The sequence below is a fragment of the Carettochelys insculpta genome, chromosome 1 (assembly GCF_033958435.1).
Source record: "Carettochelys insculpta isolate YL-2023 chromosome 1, ASM3395843v1, whole genome shotgun sequence".
NCBI classification, from domain to species: domain Eukaryota; kingdom Metazoa; phylum Chordata; order Testudines; family Carettochelyidae; genus Carettochelys; species Carettochelys insculpta.
The window spans coordinates 255,715,739-255,735,974 of record NC_134137.1 but is presented as its reverse complement, the minus strand read 5'-3'; the positions used below and the strand labels follow the sequence as shown (position 1 = coordinate 255,735,974).

Below are 20,236 nucleotides of genomic sequence, written 5' to 3'. Positions count from 1 at the left end.
AATGCTGGAAACAGACCATTTGGCAATCACCTGTCACCGTCTTGCTCAGTCTTGAATGCCATTACTACAGACGAACGGGCTTTAGAAATTATCCAAAAGAATATTCCATCCACTTTATCTCCATCCTACCCAGGAACTGCTCTCATGAGTACCTACTGCAACAGGAAGTAAACCTCATACACCTGCATGCAGGGGAACTGGTACCAATGCAGAATGGAGTAGAAAGGGTTTAACATGGTTTTCTAACTTGGAAGAAGATGGTCAATCTAAGAAAAGTTTTGTAGTGACTTCATAGAGAAGTTATCTGTGAAAATGGCTTTCCTCAACGCCATCACTTCCACCAGAAGGTGGGCAGGGGGGAGTGGATGCCCTACTGTCCCCCATGTGCTACTTCAAAGATAGTGTTACCTTAAAGCCAACCCCAAATTCCTACTCAAGGTTACTGCTCCCTTTCCTCTCAACCACTGGGAATCTCCAACCACACTACCAGAGCAGTTTCAGCATCCATAGCTTTTCTCAAGTGTTCCCATTATGGACATTTCTAGAGCAGCGACTTGGGCATCAGCCTGCACGCTCACAAAGTACTGTGCTATAGAGTGGCATCATCATCAGACACTGAATGTGGACTTGTGATTTTATTCACCATCAATAACACAATTCCAGAGCCCCTCCTTTCCACTGAGGGGCACTGCTTGACAGCCACATAAAGTGGTGCACCCAAAGGATATTCCTTTGCAGTAACTAAGGGCACATCTATACTTACTGGAAGATTGTCATCCTGGCGATCTGCCAGGGTTCAGTTTAGCCGCACCTAGTGGGGCTGTGCTCAATGGAAAAATCAGGGCGCTGCCATCAACCCAGTACTGCTCACATACATGAGGAGTAAGGGAATTCAACAGAAGAGTTTCTCCCATTGACCTCCTGCTGTGGGGACGGTGGCTAAATTCAATTTAATGTATGTCAATTCCAGCTACACAATCCTCATAGCTGGAGTTGGGTATCTGAAATTGATTATTTTCTCCTAGTGTAGACCTGGCCTAAGATTCTTCAAGATGGTTGTCCCTGTGGGTGTTCCAGTGGCCTCACTGCTCCCTTCTTCTTTGAAGTTTCGCATAGATTCTCTATAGTAGAGATGAAGCTGAGGGACGTTGGTCAAGCAGCACTGTGTAACCCCGAGTCAGTGATGGCATGTGCACAACCTAAATGGGCATTGCTACCACAAATCTGCAATTATAAGCAGAGGTTGCATGGACACTTAAAGTGAAACGTACAGGGACAACCATATTGAAAAACTTCAATTGCTACACAAGGTGAGTAAACCCTCTCTTTGACTGGACCAAATAGACAAGACACAAGTCAGGCGTGAGATGTGTATGATGTAAAAGAGAGTCATTTCTTATAGAAATACTATTTGGTAACAGCATATAATTTTGCAGGAATCCTCTATCTCAAGAAGCAGGATCAGATATTGGTTCTTTTAATAGAAGACCTCATAACCTTGTGGCTTTTCTAACATTTTCCTGGAAATTTGTTGGTCAGTAAAGTGAAAAACAGCAAGACCTTGATTCACATCTAATTCAGCATGTGCAATGTAAGGCTCTGAAGTAGAGTCCTGACTTGATGCACAATGAATATATAAGCCTTGGGCCACTGTTGCATAAAGTCATATATCCAGCTGTGAGACAATCTTCTGATGTGGATTTGAAATAAATAAGGACTGTAGTGTTTCTCTCCACAGAGGGCAAGTAGACTTAGATACTAAATTATCTCATTTCTGGTCTCATACTGCGAACAACTTCAATTGCAACAGAACATCTTATTTTTTATGTTGTGATAATCTTGCTTGTAAACGTGGAGGCAACATGTATACTCCTGAGATCTTTTGAAAGAAGGCTCCTGGAAGATCTCTTCCAAAAGAACTTCTTTTGAAGGATTGTGTCTACACACAGAAAAGCAGATCAAAAGAGTGGTGTGCTCTTTGTAAAGAGAGCGTCCACATAGCCCTAGCTCTTCTGAAAAAATGGGCCAGGAAGCGAAAAATCAGGAGCCCTTAGGGCTGCCCTTTCTAAAGATGGGCCTACGGAGTGTCTACACACATTTTCTTTCTACAGAAGCTTTCAAAAGAAGGCATTCTTCCTGAAATGGGAGTGGAAGATGCTTTTGAAAGGAGTGCCTCTTTCTTTCAATTTACTTTTGAAATAATGCTTTTTGTGCGTAGATACTCCATGGGATCTTTTGAAAGAACTTGCTAGTGTAGACACAGCTGATATGTTCTTTACAAATACTTATGTGTTATTCAAATTGTTCAAACAGATGGAGTGCAGGTACCATTTTGACTCTTGTATATGATCAGCAGGAAAAAAATTCTTCAAGAAATTGTTTGAAAACACAGTTAATTTCAGTTAAAGAATGACTGCAAAGCTAAATTTTTCTTTCCCAATACAATAGAATATTATTTACTGAAATCATCAGACATTACTATAAATATATTCATTTTAAAGCAGCTGTTGCTATAAGATCAAGGTACCATTTCATGTATTCAGGAGTAAATCATAGCCCTTGATAAAAGAGGAACAGGCCTCAGAAAAGGAAAACACCAACACATTTGTGTCCCAATACACATCTCTCTGGTCATTCTGCAACTTAGGAAAAAGTATGTAAAAAAACAAGGTCACCATAAAAATGGCAAGTTTTGTGATCAGTCTGGTCACTAGTGATAATGAACTCCGTAAGTCAACATCCTCCATTAGGATGATTCTGCATTGTGATGTAATAATTAGTTATGAGAGCTATTTTTACTGGCCACTTTTTAAAGAATCCAAGACATTAAGGTCTCCAAACTTGCATCTGGCTCTGCATGGACTCCTATCTCTACCCACCAGGATCCAGTTATAGGACTGAGGATCTAAGTTACAGTATTTTCAAATCTATATGTGTATCCCATTATTATTAAAATATTGATTTGAATTCTTACACCTTTTTATTCCTTACTCTCTACAGTTTTTTTCAAAATCTCACAGCTGTGCTGTCACTGACATTTTATGCTGTCCTCGTAATTTATTGTTTCGGTAATGTTCTCATTTTGTATTGTAGGTAGTCTGTCGTGTCCAATGATGACGTCTTGAGCTTGGACAGGCTCTCATATATGTTCTCATACATATATATAATACACATAAATGTTCTCATATAGTCACTTTATTAGGTGAAACAACTTTGGATAAACTGTTTAGATAGCTGTTTTATTTTGTTTGGAAAATGCAACTAAAACCATAGGGGGCACCATTTAAAAATTGTACACTCACTTCCCAGCTTATTCTAACTTGAAAACTGCAGTGTTAAATGTGCAGCGTAGGCAAAGACTGTCATGTTTTATTTTGTTCATACTGGCAGTGACTGAGACTCTCCAGTGCTACAATGACATAAATGATAATGAAGTTGAATGCCATATCACCTGGTCATAGTAACTGCTCCTTATTAACTGACCAGCTCTTATTTACTCAAGGCAGGTCTACAATATTGCATAAGTTTAATATAACTTACATCTCTCTGAGGTGTGGCAAGCCACATCCCTCAGCAATTTACAACAACCTAAGTGCTGTCCACAAGTGGAGTGCTTATGCCTTCAGCCTAGCACATCTTCACAAGATGCTGCACAGCTGCAACTAGTGTTTCTAATGGGGACTGGCAAATGAAGAATAACGGCAGCTACGTGTGTTAACCCCGTCAATAACCAAAAACAACTGACGTGTAAAACGTCAGTCCTTGTCTTTCTGGAGTGGTGAGCCATGTTTGACATGAAGACATATTCTCAGGTTGAAGCTCTCTAATCCAGCACTCTCTGATCCAGCAACATGTGTGGTTTGGCATGATTATAATTTTCCAGTGTAGATCAATCCTGTCCCTAAAACTTCGGCTGGTATTTGACGTATTGACCATTCTAAAAATAGGAAATACCAGAGTTAGGCTAATGCGGATGTGCAATAAAAGCTTCTTTTACATGAACACCCATGTTACATGTTCGCAACATTGCTTCAAAAAGTATTCCTTTAAAAAGTATGCTTCTTTCTTTTAAGGAAAGGCCAAGAAGTGCAGTGGAGCAGTTATGTCTGGCGGAAAACACTCGACCTCGAATGACTGTGGAGGAGCAGATGGAAAGAATAAAGAGACACCAACAAGCTTGTCTGAGAGAAAAGAAAAAGGGCCTAAATATTGTTGGCTTTTCAGATCTGTCTCCAACACAAAGCAACTTTATCAGGGATAATCCATTTAAATTTGCTCAGGTATGCCGAAGTTTCTTCGTGCATGTGCTAGAGCAAAAAGAAAATCTTATTGTGTGGGGGGGAAAGTTATTGCAATTGCAAAGTCAGATGCTTCTGGTTTGGTAGCAGCATAGGCCTTGCATTTCAGAAAGGCAATTTATTGCAGGCTGCCAAGTTTTTCCTTAGTGATACGAACAGGAGAGAGGGAAATAACTACCATTTATAACTCAGCTAGACCTAACTGGATTTTCCTGAGGTAAAAGAAAAGGCACTGTTCTAGCTTCAGATTGCCAAATTTTGAAGGCCTACTGCAAACAATGCAGGTGTTAGCACACTTCTCAAAAAAGATAATGTAAAAAAGGTTGCAAGATTTTTTTCATAATAGGAAAGGTTAGGCAGCCTAAATGGAAGAATTATTTCCAGCTTCTTCTGTTTTATGTAATTATCAAATGTATGGATGGCTATCTGCTGTAAGCAGCAAATTCTTCCTGACTTCTTATCATTAGATGTTTTAAGTACACAGAAGTCAGGAAATTTAAAGTTAAGGTTTCAAAAGCTATTTTAATTCCTAACTTTTGCATGAAAATAAGATTTTTCATTGTGGTAACTTGTTAAATACATGACGAAATGGGACAGTAAACTTTGGGGTTGAGATCAAATAGTAATTTTTTTTATTAACCTTTTACTGATGTTTGAGAGGTCCATAATGGAAGTCTCAGCATAGCAGTAGAAAAAAGCATGCTGTAATACTAATGGGTTTTTATTGCAAGTATTTCTATATGTCACATTTGTTTGACAGAATCGACGAAAGGACGATACGGTGTCGAGTAACATTAAGGAATTAGAGAGTGCTGTAAGCAAGAATGAGCTGGAACAAAACCATGAAGTTCCAGCAGAACAAATAACACAACTAAATGCTGGATCAGAAGAGCAGAATGTAGATTTTACTAAAAAGGTACTAAGCTATATTTAGCGTGTTCAGACCCACCCCAAAAGCAACTTTTTCCATAAAGCCCATAAATACTAAGTACATTTGTAAGTACCATCACAAGCCCGGTTCAGAAACCTTTCCAGATGGAACTTACCTTCAGCCTGCCTGTGCATTTTGTGACTTACGATTTCCTCCTTAAGTCAGGGCCACTTTGATTTTGCAGCTAGCATGTGAAATAATATAGGAGGAGAGACAATTTACACAAAATGCAGTTGGGCAATAATTACTTGTGATGATCATCAAAATGGTACTTGTGTCAGATTTATTTTGCATCACACCCAGTTTTACCCTGTTTTTGATAATTTAGTGGTGGAACTGAAGGTGCTTGCCTCCTTATAATTGAACACTTGTGAATCTACTATGCAGAATTTCTTTTTAAGCATATTCTTTCATAATTCACTTTTTTCTTTTGCTGCTGCCTTTTCATTTCTTCTTTTATTTTTACCATTTTGCTTATCAAGTTTCCACAGAGAAGTAATATAAAATCAAGCTATTAAAACCAACTGAACATCTTTTTTTAAAAACACCTTTTACTTGCAGCCTGTTTTCTAGCTTTTGAATACTTGAGGCTATTGAATTGAATGCTACTTCACACATAGAATGGCTATATCTAATCAGAACTTCTAAAGCATTCACAATAAGAAATCTGTTGAAGCAGCTGTGCATGGTATTAACTTTGAGTGGTGGTGGAAGTGTGAGAACAAAAAGGAAATTGCAATCCAGATTCTAAATAGTTCCCTGATCATTCTAGATCACTCTCAGAATTCATTAGACCAAATTCTGCACATTTCCTCCTGTATAATTCTCCAGGTAATGATATTGATGTAAATTACATAAACATAATTCTTTAGTTATATCTGTTTAACCGAGGCCAGCTTCGGCTCTGACAGCTTACTTCCTGAAAATTGGTTCTTGCCCGCTGTTCAGCATATGCTCACAGAATGTATTTACAGATTTTTCTGAGAACTTCTCAACTTTTCTTTTTCAAGTTGACAAGAAGTGATGACCTACAATTAGTAGAAACATGTGTTGTTGCTGATTCAGAAGACGGGAATGCTGAAGAAGGAGTGGAAAAACGAAAGGAGTTCAGAAAAGCACAAAATGTTGATACCAGGTAATGAACATAACAAATGCATATAAAATTAATCCAGCAGTTAATTACAGTTTAATAGTGAATATTTTAGTTTATCATCTTTGTAAGCTTGATTTCCTGTTCTACGCAACTCTAAAGGGTAATTGCAGATATTACGGGGTGGCATGCAAATATGTTACATCTTTATTTTGCCTATAAAAAGTGTAAAGAATATGAATGGTTAGGTGGTATGAAAATGGAAAAATATTTTATTTGAGCAGCGACAGTTAATTACAAGGTAGTTTTTGTGTTAAGATTTTAATTGCATAATACAGGTTGAACCTCTCTAATCTGGAACTCTTTCATCTGGCAAATACCATAATCTGGCATTATTTAGTTATCGTGGATTCAGCCAAGTTTCCCGTGGTCCCATCAAGTTTGTTTGCAACCATCAGTCCTGGTTCTCAGAGTTTTGTGTGCTGTTACTTAGCTGTATTTTACCTCAAATGTCTTCTAAGAGCCCAGTAAGCAGTGGACATGTCATTAATGCTGCTAGACAATATTGAGTTCCCGGAGTCTGGCACATTCTCTAGTCTGACACTGGTCAGTCAGGTCGTGAACGCACTTAATGAGAGAGGTTCAACCTGTGTCAAAGAAATAACACGTTTGACCCAGTCCAGCGTTCACTGTTAGAGTTTGGTATAAAATCAGGCCATGAACTATTTACAGATGGGCTTTAAACTTTGTAATTAATGGAAATAAATTCTTCAGGGATGAAGAATATTATCCTAAGTTATTCTGCTCATTAGTTTCACTCTTAGATTGTCTCTTTGCAGATACTGAGAGAACTAAAATAATCAAGATGTTTCTCCTCAACCCTCATCTCCTACTTCCAGACAAATTGTGGGGATCCTACTTAGGGGCTCCAACACAAACTTCACATCTCAGAATAACACAGCACAGCTATAGAAGGAAGTTTTAAAAATGTAACACATTCTGAATGCAACTTAGTTTTTCTTTCTGTTCACACCAAACTTGTGTTATTTGTAGCACTGACTCATTTCTACCCATTTACTGAAACCAGGAATTCACTGAGTTCACCCACCATGTACTAATAACAAGAAGGGAACTTGATCAACACTGGTTCTTAGATCAGATTCTGAGCCAAAGAAATAAAAAGTAATTGTGAAGTATCTTCAGCTTAACAGTAATACTCTACATAGACTAATTTCTGGGTTAGGTTGTTCCCTCCCCCCCACATGTTCCTGTTTTTACTCAGAACTAATATGTGGAAAGTTTCAAATATGCTTGTGAGCACATGTTCATCCATGGACATATGTAATCTTTGGTTTGCTTTTGCACGAAAGATCTAGTCAGTAGTGCTATTTCAGGAGTGGGGTTCATAGCTTTCCTTGCCTCCCCAAAGCTTTCCATAAGATTCCTCATAAGAGCCGCATTTGAAGGTTCCAAGGGCGAGTTCTTATGGAAGTCCATTGAACTGTGTATGGAACCTATCAGCTCAGGAGCAGTGTGGGTTTGTTTGATCGCTGGGACAGTTCTCAATCTTTCCAGACTACCATATACTTTTCATGAGTCTGATTTGTTTTGTGTACCCTAAGTTTCACCACACTTAAACACTGTTCCTTACAAAATCAGACCTAAAAGTATGAAAGTGTCACAGCACCCTGTTACTGAAAGTGCTCACTTCCTCATTTTTATCCTATAATTATAAAATAAATCTCTGGGAACATAAATATTGTATTTATATTTCAGTGTATAGTATATAGAGCAGTATACACAAGTCATTGTATGAAAATTTAGTTTGTACTGACTTCACTGGTGCTTTATATGTAGCCTATTGTAAAACGTGTCATATATCTTGATGTGCTATCTATTCCCCGGAAGACCTCCGTATCCTCCAAAAGTACATGTACCTGTTATTGAGAACCACTGACTTTAGGGTGTTACTTCACCTTGGAGGGTTTCCTTTAGATGCATGATTTCAGAGTGAAGGTAATAATGGAGCATTGGTACACCTCATAAGTAGTTTTTGCCTGACTGGAAGCTGAATGGAGGGGTCTTACTGGTAATGTAGAATGAGGCCCTCTCACATGGCCATTACATTCTCATGCCACAGTGCCTCTTCTCTGTGACCTTGAATTTGGTATCTCTTTCAATGTGTGAGTATGAAAAAGAAAAGTGTATAGATCCCAGCTTAAAGTTCTTTTTACTCTAAAATTAATTTTGTAAGATTGAAACGCATTTTCTTTCATTCAGGACTTCAACATATTATATGTTCCAGAAATATATATTTATATAAACACAATCTTGTAAATTGTGGGTGGGGGTTTGCTTAAGGTTCCAGTCACGCACAAATATGTTTAAGACCTGAAACTAAATTAAACAAGGTCTAAAAACAGCAACTTTTTTACATTAGTCTGCAGAGTGAGGCTCCAGTTCCAAAACACAGACATGAAACCAATCCAAAAGAGAGTGAAGCAGACAGTGTTCCAGAGCAAGAAGGGGTTATTTCTTCTTCTGAGTTAGCAGTACAATCTTCAAGAGAAAATCAAACTGCAGGTAAGGAACAGAGACTGTCAGTTACACTGAAATCTGAATTTGGATTACATTTTACATCTATAATGCACCATCTGATTTGTTTTCTGATGCTCTTCAGATTTTTCTATGCAAAAATTAAACTAATATGGATCTGGCATGTATGTTTTTTCATCTGGTGGCGAAGGATGGACACCGGACAATTACACAGTGGATAACTCAAAAATACAGTTTTCAGAGGTTTAAGTGTCTTTTGGAGACACTGAGTTGAAAGATGAGAGGGGGTTCCGTGAAGTTTTTCTTGACTGGAGTGAATTGTTCGCTATCTGCCTGTTGGAAACTCTCACCATTCCTCTGTACATATTCACAGTACTTCCTGTCTCCTTGCTACTTGTTCCAGTCAGCTCCATGACTTTCTCCCATTTGTCATTTCATCAACAGCATCAATTCTAAGCACACACTTTCCTGTTGTTGATCCCCTTTCCTGACCTTTGCAAGTATGAGCTCCTTGATTAGAGCATTGATACTGCAGTGATGAGGGCCACATAAGCACAAGATAGTTTCCAGCCTAATTATTAGATTATTAGTCAGCACAATAATTGGTTTTTGTGTGTCTCCAAAAGCCAGGAGGGATGCAATCAGTGGCAAAGATGGAGTGGTTGTGAGTACCTTAATGGTGCACCTTGCTGGAAGATCAGGGTACTGGAAAAAGGCCAAAATACTTATGAAATGGGCAAATAGAATGATCAGTATTTGAGGTGGCCTGTGTTTGTTTTTTTGGTGCCATGGAAGAATAAGGAAGTGCAAATGTTGTTATATAAGGACAGATGAATAAGGTAAATGACAGCCCTCTCTGTGGGCTTGTCTACACTACACCTTCCTTCAAAGGAAGGAAGGTAATTAGGGTGTTGGGAGTTTACTAATGAAGTGCTGCCGTGCATAGGCAGCATTTTATTAAGCAAATTCCAACCCCCCACGGCAACTCCCAAGTTTTAAACTTCGAAGTACTGGTACACGTCTAGCTGCGGCTTACCCACTGGTACATCGAAGTGCTGGGGCAAGTTTGAAGTTCCCTTGCTCCTCAAAATTTTGAGGAGGAAGGGGACTACGAAATTGCTTCAGCACTTTGAAGTACCAGCGGGTGCGCTGCAGCTAGACGTGTGCCAGTACTTTGAAGTTTAAAACTTCGGAGTTTCCATGGGGTGGGGGGGGGGAATGGAATTTGCTTAATGAAGTAACAACACCCTAATTACCCTAATTTTATGAAGTAAACTCCCAACACCCTGATTAGCATCCTTCCTTCGAAGGAAGGTGGTAGTGTAGACGCAGCCCATGAGTATTTAGTTCAGGTCAAGACTAGGAAAGATCCTTTGTGATGACAATAGACATTGTAAGGAAGGTCTAGTTATTCTTAGCTGCCGAGTATAATTTTGGGGGTTGTGTCTATTCATTAAAAAGCAGTCCTGTCTCTCTTGTATTGTGTGACACTATAACCTTCTTGTGTGTCATTCCAGGAAAAAGTCTGCCTTCTTCATCAGAGTACACACCATCCCCAGCTCCATCAACACAACCACAGCTCACAGAAGGATCACATTTCATGTGTGTATAGTCTCAGAAATGTACGTCTGCTTTTCACAGTCATGCTATTTTTCCAGGTCTGCCTTAGTTTTCTTTGAGAAACACACATGGACAATTTTATTAAGGAGGGTAAAGACAGTTGAGATGTATATATTGAACAAACAAGCAACCTAAACAGGACTGTATTGATTCTTTGAGTAGGTGCATCTTCATGTTCAACTGGGATGTGTGCATGCCTAGCGCACTGGAGCTAGAGAATTTTGCCTTTGAGGGTCACTACTCACCCCTTATTCCCATAGCTGCTCTTTTGGCTATATAAGATCATACTCCCCTAAGCCCCATTAGTTCCTTCTTACCATTCATTGCTGGAGTCAGATGTCTGTGTGGTTCCTAACCTCTAACTGTTCTCTGATGCCCCTGCCAACTTGTCCCTTTTCACTTTTGTTTGCAGTAGCATCCACAAGGAGAGTCTGTTTGTAGGAGGCTCTGCCATCAGAGACTGCATATACAGTAATCCCTCAAAATGCACACATTCAAAACACACGTATCTTGCATTTATGCAAGAGGGAGTGTGTGGAGGGGAGTATTGTGGAGGGGAGGAGGGGATACCCCGTGGCTGGAAGTCCCCAGCCTGTGGGGTGGGGAGCAGGGAGCCAGCTAACAGAGCCAGCCTGGTTCCCATCTCTTCACCAGTTGTGGGACCCAGGAAACTGACCAGCTCATGTCTGGTCAACTTCTTAGTTCCTGCCAGGATCTCGGAACCAAGCGGCAGCCTGGTTTCAAGCTCCCCTAAACTGGCAAGACCCAGGAAACTGACCAATCATGAGCTGGTCATTTTTCCATCCCGCAGGTGGCAAGGAGACTGGAACCAGGCTGTCACTTGTTCCCAGCTTCCCCACCTCTCCCCACCCCTGAAAGCCCAGGGGAGCCAGGAAGCAGGCAGAGTCTGGTTCCCGTCTTCTCTCAAGTTGTGCAAAAATTTCAGTGGTGTGGGGTGTTGCAGGAACGCAACCCCTGCATAACTTGAGGGTTTACTGTATACTGTTCTCTAAAGACTTTATGACCACACCCAAAAATTTTATCTGAAGTGATATCTTAGCTTCACTTTTGCCAGGTAGTGTATGTACCTGTGTTCTTTCAAGACACATTCATATCTGGAAGAGCAGCTTCTCCACACATCAGATGTCAGGTGATATGTAGCCTTCTGCCTAGACAGGGATATATTGTTACATGCTTCATCTAGCCTGTTTGTATCACATACAGATCATAGGAAGGATCAGGTGGTGTCTGTTTAGGTGGACTCTGAGCCGTCCTCCTGAGTGGTATTGCTTGTGAGCCACCTAAGTGGAATACATGGCTGTATCTGCTAAAATAAGACATGGTTAGTTACTGTAACTATGGTTCTTCAAGATGTGACGCAGATGTGTATTCCACAACCCACCTTTGCATTGGAGCCTATTCTTTGGGCACTCTGTGAGAAGACATTGAATGGGTTCAGGGCTGCGCTGCCTCAGACAGCCAGGAGAGGAGCTCTGGCAATGAGGCATGACTATTCCCCTTCTACAAGTACTGCTAGGCAGAATTCTCTGGGTCTGGTGTACTGGTCACATGCACACACCTAAGCTGAATTTGCGTCTGCATCATATTTCAAATTAAAATAACTGTTTCTTACATCCATGTGAACCATACAGTGGCTAGATAAGGTAGTATAGGTTAGAGGTGGAAAGGACTAATGAACCCATTGTGTATGCTGTAATGTTAGAATAACAGTCCCTTGATGGGAGATACTAAACTTCAGTGAAACGTGTAGCTATTCAGTCAAGGTAAAATATATCAGTATTTGGGTGCTGTAGGGTTTAGTCAGGATCATAGTTGAACTATGAACTGTACATACCATATATTCCCAAAGAGACAATTATTAATTTGACAAATAAGAGTGATATGACAAATACTAGGAGAGAAAAGGATAATGGGAGAGGATATCATCAGTAAAATGCAGTTAGATTACCTGTGTGCATAGAATTTGATGGCTTTTTTTTAAAGAACCAAAGATCTGTACTTGGCCCCTTTGCCTATCTGTAAATAGTAATTTCTTGGAAGAACCAAAGTAGAAATCATTAGTTTGGTCAGAGGAAATACTCTTTCTTTCCAGCGTGATATGATGGTTCATTATGATACATGTGATACAGATAGGTATCACATTATCTTATATAGCTGATGGAACAGAGTCTATTTATAACCATCTAGAAGACAGTAAGGTGGTAAGTCATGTATGCAACATAAATTTATGAAGGACAAATGTTAAACCAAACTAATACCCTTCTTTGACAAGGTGACAAGGCTTTGGGATAAGGTTCAGCAAATAGATGTGATCAGCTTTAATAAGGCTTTATGACCATCTCATATGCAAACTAGAGAAATACAGCCTAAAGTGAACCTGCATGCTAGGAAGGTGCACAAGTGGTTGGAAGAGCATATTCAGAGTAGTTATCAATAGTTCTCTGTCAAGCTGAGTTATTTTTTGTTACAGGGATCTGTTCTGGAACCAGGGTCCTGTACTGTTCAATAGCCTCATAACTGATTTAGATAATGGCAGACTGAGTACATGTATAAAGTTTGTGCAGAATAACAGGCTGGGAGGGGTTGCAAGTTCTTGAATTAGAATTCAAAATGATCTTGACAAACTGGAGAAATGTTCTGAAATAGGATGAACAAATGCAGAATGTTACACTAAGGAAGGAATAATCAGTTCCAGAAATACAAAATGGGAGATGACTGCCTAGGAGGAAGTATTGTGGAATCGCTTTAGGGGGTTTGAGTTTATCACAACTAAATGGGAGTAAACAATGTAAAAATGTTTCAAAAATACAAGAGTCATTCTGGGTTGTATTACTACAAGCGCTGTAAGAAAAATATGAGCAGTAACTCTTCCACTCAAAGTGGGTCTGTCCCACGAAAGGTCATTTCCTAGTAAATAAATTTGTTAGTTTTTAAGGTGCTACAGGACTGCTTTTTTTTTGTGAAGCTACAGACTGACATGGCTGCCCTTCTGAGTCTTCCACTCAGCTCACCAGTCATGCATCAGCTGGAGTACTGTGCCCAGTTCTGCAAACCTCATCTCAGGAAAGATGTGGATTAATTGGGTCAAGTCTGGGGGAGAGGAACAAAATGATTAAAAGTCTAGAAAATGTGACCTACAGAAAAAAATGGGTTGTTTTAGTCTGGAGAAGAAGCTAAGGAGGGCCCTAAGTCTTGAAGTACGCAAAAGACTGCTATAGAGGGAAGTGTGGTAAACTCTTTGTCAGTCGAGAACAGGTATATAGAGCAGTGGGCTTAAATTTCAGCAAGGGAGATTAAGTTTGGACATTAGGAAAAACTTCCTAGTCAGGGTAGTTAAGCAATGGAAGAAATTACTTAGGGAGGTTGCAGAATCTCTGTCATTGGGGCCGTGTCTATACTAGCCAAAAACTTCAAAATGGGCATGCAAATGGCCATTTTGAAGTTTACTAATGGAGCGCTGAAATACATATTCAGCGCCTCATTAGCATGCAGGTGGCCGCGGCACTTCAAAATTGATGCAGCTCATCGCTGTGCGGCTCATTCAGACGGGGCTCCTTTTCGAAAGGACCCCAGCTACTTCGAAGTCCCCTTATTCCCATCTGCTCATAGGAATAAGGGGACTTTGAAGCAGCTGGAGCCCCTTCGAAAAGGAGCCCCATCTGGACGAGCTACGCGGCGGAGAGCCACATCAATTTCGAAGTGCCGCGCCTGCCCGCATACTAATGAGGCGCTGAATGTGTGTTTCAGCGCTCCATTAGTAAATTTAGAAATGGACGTTTGCATGGCCATTTCGAAGTTTTTGGCTAGGGTAGGTGTAGCCTGGATGTTTTAAAGAACAGTTGAGACAACATTGGTCGTGGATGGTCTAGATCATACATATTCTCACTTCAGTGCGAGAGATTGGGCTACGTGACTTATCAACATCCCTTTTAGTCCTACATTTCTGTGTGGGCCTGTGATTTCCTGTTTGATGAATGTGAATGGAAATAGGTTTATTTATACAGATGTTTTAAAAACTAAGGGATACAGCTTGGACTATTTTACCCTTTTTACCAGCACTTAAATCAGTCAAAACTTGTACATTGTCAAGGGTTACCTTTTTAATCAAATAGGGTTTCCATATCTGACCTTTCAAAAGAAGAGGACATCCCTGAGAGAGAGTGTATCTGTATCAGTATCTACCCACTCAACGCTGTTGTCATGTACTATATACACTACAGGATGAACTTCTCTAATCCAGAAATTTCTCAACAGGCAGCATTCATAATCCAACATGATTTTAGTTAGCCAGATGACTGCTTATCCTGGGTGTAGCCAAGTTTCCTGTGGTCCCATAATATTTGTTTACAGCCACTAATCCTGGTTCTCAGTGTTCTATGCTGTTATTTAGCTGTAATTTACTACTAAATGTCTTCTAAGAGCCCAGTAAGCAGTGGAAGTGTTGGTAATGTGCTAGGAAATATTGGACTCCATTGTCTGGCAAATTCTCTCATCTGGCAGTGGTCATCTCCTGAGGGTGCCAGACAAGAGAGATTTAACCTGCATAGCAAATTAATATAAGATGAACTGGAGGATGCTGATACAGATATGTTCCTTCTCAGGGGTGTTCTCTTTTTTATATGACAACCTTAAATTAAGCCTTCAAGAGAAGACTATCAAAAAGTCTTTTTTCATTGGTCCTGTAAGCTGTCAAAGGCCATATAACTAGGAAAGAACTTTCTCAGTTTTTAAAAAAGGTTTCCATAGTGAAGTTTGAAAATGCATAATCTACTTCCTAGGGCACTCCTCTGTGTGTGTGTGTGTGTGTGTGTGTGTGTGTTTTTTTTAATGAAGTCATAATTATTGCATGCAATGTTACTTTCTTGTATTAGTAATAGGCAGAAATAAGTATTATCTGTATTACAGTGAAATGGTGTTAAGCTCCTCTGTCCATTAAAAAAAAAAATCACATGTGGCCTTTGTTGCTATCTTCACATATAGTAAAGCAAGGCACATTCAGTTTAATTTTGTTTCAAGCATAAATTAAAAATCTTCACTTTCAGAATACATTGAGAGTTTGTGTACAAATCCAATTGTGTGTGTATAAACATGTTGCAGGGAGGTGTGTAGATATTCTGGGCCTCTCAGTAGGGCGGACAAAACCCTACTAACCTCTTTCTTTTACATATTTTCAGATTGCTGGATTGATTGTAGCTAGGCTGTACTGGTTATAACTGTATTAGCTTCTCCCACATGGATCAATCTGTCCTGAAGGGGAACAGCCTGGCACTCATTAAGCGATGGTCCCTATAGGTATTCCAAACTCTGGTGCACATGCCCGCCATGTGCCAGAGCTAGAAAGTTTCCAGCAGTAGTTTCTGTTGACCTACTTGGCCACCTTAAGTTGTTATGTGCCCCATGTGGCCTTCACCTCTCTCATTGTGTATGCTGTAATGTTAAAATAACAGTCCCTTGATGGGAGGTACTAAACTTTAATGAAGCATGTAGTTATTCAGTCAATGTAAAAATATATCAGTATTTGGGTGTTTGTATATGCTTCTCCCATATTGACTGTTCAGATCTCACCCAGGACCATGGCAGAATAGACCCCCCGAACCTGAGCCAGCCCACACTGATGGCCGGTTTTTTGATGGAGCCTGGGCCTGTTCATCACCCATCCATTATATTCTCACACACATGGAACAGGAGTCTGTGGACATGCTGCTTCACAAAATGGACATGCTTTACCACCTCGGCACAGTGTTGACCCCTCACCTTCCCCTGTGTGTCTCCATTCTTACCTCTTAGAGCTCAGGTTTCAGGCATGGCTCTATCTGCATCCACCTGTGGTTCTAGTGCCTTCCTTCCCTTTACCTCTCCTTTCCACCCCCCACCCCCCATGGACAGTCAGTCAGTATTTACCCACCCTACAACTACCTGGTTTCTGATTGCCTGAAACTGTTTCCCACCAGTCCTAACTCCACACACCCCTTGGAATCTTAACTGCGTGCTGTCTGCATTCACCTGACTGCCATGTAAGCCTCTGGCCACGTTGCCTGGCCTACCTATCCAGTAAGCTTATCTTCCTGGTAGCTGTTCCCTGCTCTCCCCTCTGCTCAGTGTGAAAACTCCTCCACAGAGTTTGTGTACAAGTTTTACCTCAATCTGTTGATCCATCTTCTAGTCTCCCACCCTAAATCATATGCCTCTCCCACAGACAGGACACTTGGCTCCCTGGCCAATTGCAGCAACCCCAGCATCCTACACAGTGATGCATATGTAAAGCTAGTGATGTGTCCCTAATATTTCCACCTTAGATACAATGCTTGCACAAGTAACAATGAATTGCTGATAACGAAGTAATGTACTTCTTGGACAATAATTCTAAAATGGGCTTGTCATCACTAGTTGCCTGGTTTTAATGATGCCAAGGATACCAGAGCCTAGAAATAGTTTCTCTCTGTTCAATTTCTGAGTTTATTTGGAGGCATTAGTCCATTTCCTAGTGTATACATCAAATCAGCACTAGACACACTGGTTAGCAATCTCATCAAGATCTAGTACTGAATGGACACTGTATAGCTGGTTTCATATCTGGACATAGGCTAGAATTGGAAAACAAGAATTCCACGTCTCAAAATATTTTGGAATTTGATTTTTGTTCTATGTTGCAATGAGACCTAGCCCTTCGGAAAGTTCTTCTGCTTTTCTTTTCCAAAAAAATTAAAGGCAGACTTATATAAAGGCTCAGGTCCCTGCCATGCATGATTTGGAGCAGTGGCTTGAACCAGGGTTTTGTGCATCCCAGAAGAATGCACTAACTACTCTGTTTGACTGTTCTGGAGTGGGCCTCTTCTCCCTCAATCTCCACTGAAAAGAATAGGTTTCCGCACAAACTTTGTTTCATTAAACTGTTGTTTTCCGACTAAAAAAAAAGTTTTGTCAAAAAATTCCTGACTAGTTTTAGTTGAAATATAATGAAGCACTGTGTGTGGTGGCCTGCACTGTTGTTGCCCACGTTACACTTCTCTGACTGTGAGTCATTCTGCAGCTGTTGATCAGACAACTTTCTTAATCACTGCCTAGTGCATTTAAAATGTCTATTGAAATTGAGGAGCATTTGCTGTTGTCTACAATTAGTGCAAGAGCTGTAATTTCCCGCACACAATAGCAAGCATACCAGACTACGAACAAAGTTTTCTGTTGTGTGATAAGTTTAATTTTTTTAGAGCAGGAACTTACATACCCAGTGGTGTGCAAACTACAGAGTAAGAAATCCTTCGCAGTAGAGCGGATTTAAAAGTTGAGGGGTACATTCTAATGTAAAGGCCTGTGTTTGAGATAATCTGGGAGATGCATGATGGATCTTGGTGGATGCTACAGTAATATCTGTGTACAGCTTTTACATTCACTTAACATAGCACACAGTGGTAGCTGTATTTGGGAAAGGAAATGGCATTAGCACAAGACGAAGGAAAGAGCTTATTCATATGTTACTTTTTCTATATGGTATCTTCTGGCATCACAAGGACATTTTGTAACTATGTCACAAGTACATTATTAAATCTTAAGCATGCTGATACACAGTTTAATAGAGTGATGATGAAATTTAGAATCTTTCATCCAAAACACTGCATTACATCATGGCAAATAGGGAGTACTGTTCCGTTTCTAACCTTGCTCATCCTTTGGTACTGCATTTAGGGACTTTGCTATTAATTTTACCTGGGAAGAACTTAAGTTACTTTGAGGGTGACAGTAAAAACCCTAAAATGGCTCTTTGTTCAAAACAAAACAAAACAAAACAAAAAACCCTGTTTCAATGTATTTCTGCATTACCATCAAAATAGCTTTAATACCTAAAAAAGGCTATGGAAATTAATTTTTCTTAAATCATTTTTAATATCATAGAATTTATTTTATGAACAGCTACAGCAAGGTCAAAATTCCCCACCACTCCTAATCCTAAAAGGTACTTAATAGTTCTTTGTTTAAAGTACAAGTAACTTGACTCTTGTCTGTCTTTCAGCTCTAACAGATTTTCTTGAAACGATTCATGGCTGAACAGTATGGACCTATGGAAATATGAGAAGATATTGTAGAGTATATTTTAAATCTATGAAATTCATAGTTCTGATGCTTTTGGCCACAAAGCATCGTTTTATCACTTCCTGGAAAACGTTTATTCCAAGACAGCTTTAAATGGCCAATATGTACACTCAACAATCTGAAGATTGTTCTTCCAATACCAGCTTGCTGCTATGATTTCCATGCACATAAATATTCTTTTTAGTATGCAGCCGAAAGTCAGAACTTCAGTTGATGATGATTTACAGAATTTAATGTTTTTAATTATGAAATCATTTAAGTTTGCATTTTTGTTTTTTAGGTACATAACAGATCGATTTCTTCTACATATCACTACTAAGCCTTGTTTTACACTTTTTAAACACTAGTGTATTTTGCATTTGATTTGTAAATTTTAATATATATTTAAAATGTGCCATTTTTATTATTGCTGAGTAAAGGATGTCCTGTTTCTGCTGTAATTATTTCTTAGTCAGGTTGCAGCATCAGCAGTTACTGCCACTCTGTTATCAACATATACATGAATGTCTGTGCTTACTTTTTCTTAAACAAAATGAAGTGTAGGTATTTTGAGGTACTGGGCTCTTACTTTGTTGTTATATAGGGTGTGTACAGCAATAAGCGGGTTTCCAGTTCCAGTACTTAGTTTGTGTACAAATGTAATTATGTTCATTGTGTATATATTATACAATGAGCACATCTAATGTAAGTATAAAAAGCCACTTACTATTCAAATGCAAATGTTCATATCTCATTTCTTTTTTATCATGTTGAATAAATGTTGATGTTCTTAAGTGGTGTGGGTAGTATTTCTTCCAGCAAGCAGATGACACCGTGTACTCATCCTCTTTGTGTGGGAAGCACATCTTAACAAGGGTTTTGGGCCTATTACAGGATTGTTGGAGGTAGTTTTATGGTCTGCAATATGCAGATCACACAAAATAATAACTAGAAGATTTACCCAGTGGCTAAAAACTGAGGCTCTCTCTACACTAGAATTTACTGGCACAGCTGTACTGCTGTAAGGTGTCTCAAGTTGCTGCTCCCAGGCCTATGGGAAAGAACTTCCCTGTCCACATAATACCCCTCCATCCTCCAGCAAGTGCACACTTCCACTTATGATGTCAAAACCTATGTCATGCAGATTAGAGACATAAATTTGAGCAACATAAATTCTGCCAACATAAGTGGCAGCATAGACATGGCCTGAGTTACGTCACCTAACAAAAGCAGCACTGGTAGACTCCTGAGGGATTCTACCTTTCTCAGCTGGTGGGAGTGGTGTACACAGCACAGAGCAAAAAGACAGCCTTGTGGCTAGCACTTGAGGAAATTATGTGAGTTCAGTTCTTGCCTCTCCCACACTTTCCCTTGTGACCTTTGGTTAAGTCAGTAGCTTTTTGCTTCTGTATGTAAAATTGTTTCTCTCATCAGAGTATTGAGAGGATTAAATTTATTCAAAAGCAACAATGTATTAGTGAACAGCATGTATGAGACGGCTAAGGAGGGGAATGAGAAGATTCCTCAGGGTTCTAGCATTTACACATAATCTTCCAGGAACCAAAAAGAAAACATAATGATTTGTCCTGTATGTCGTCTTCTCACACACGCTACCCGTTTCAGTGCATTGCCCACGGATGTCTCAACTAATGT

General features: G+C 39.7%; 1 protein-coding gene across 12 annotated transcripts in view; it reads left to right on the top strand.

Annotated features, from left to right (window-relative positions):
- PLEKHA5 (pleckstrin homology domain containing A5) overlaps positions 1 to 19,371 on the top strand; it is a 313,047-nt gene extending 293,676 nt beyond the window's left edge. For 10 of the 12 annotated variants that reach the window (XM_075005058.1, XM_075005049.1, XM_075005033.1 and 7 more), the window contains 6 exons: positions 4,074 to 4,280; positions 5,059 to 5,214; positions 6,240 to 6,364; positions 8,760 to 8,902; positions 10,393 to 10,477; positions 18,525 to 19,371. In XM_075005058.1, coding sequence (XP_074861159.1) covers positions 4,074 to 4,280; positions 5,059 to 5,214; positions 6,240 to 6,364; positions 8,760 to 8,902; positions 10,393 to 10,477; positions 18,525 to 18,543 — 735 coding nt within the window. In that variant the 3' untranslated portion in view covers positions 18,544 to 19,371. Of the gene's footprint in view, positions 1 to 4,073; positions 4,281 to 5,058; positions 5,215 to 6,239; positions 6,365 to 8,759; positions 8,903 to 10,392; positions 10,498 to 18,524 lie in introns of all 12 variants that reach the window. The other 2 variants (XM_075004976.1, XM_075004985.1) reach the window with 2 other exon arrangements.
- The last annotated feature ends 865 nt before the right edge of the window (positions 19,372 to 20,236 follow it).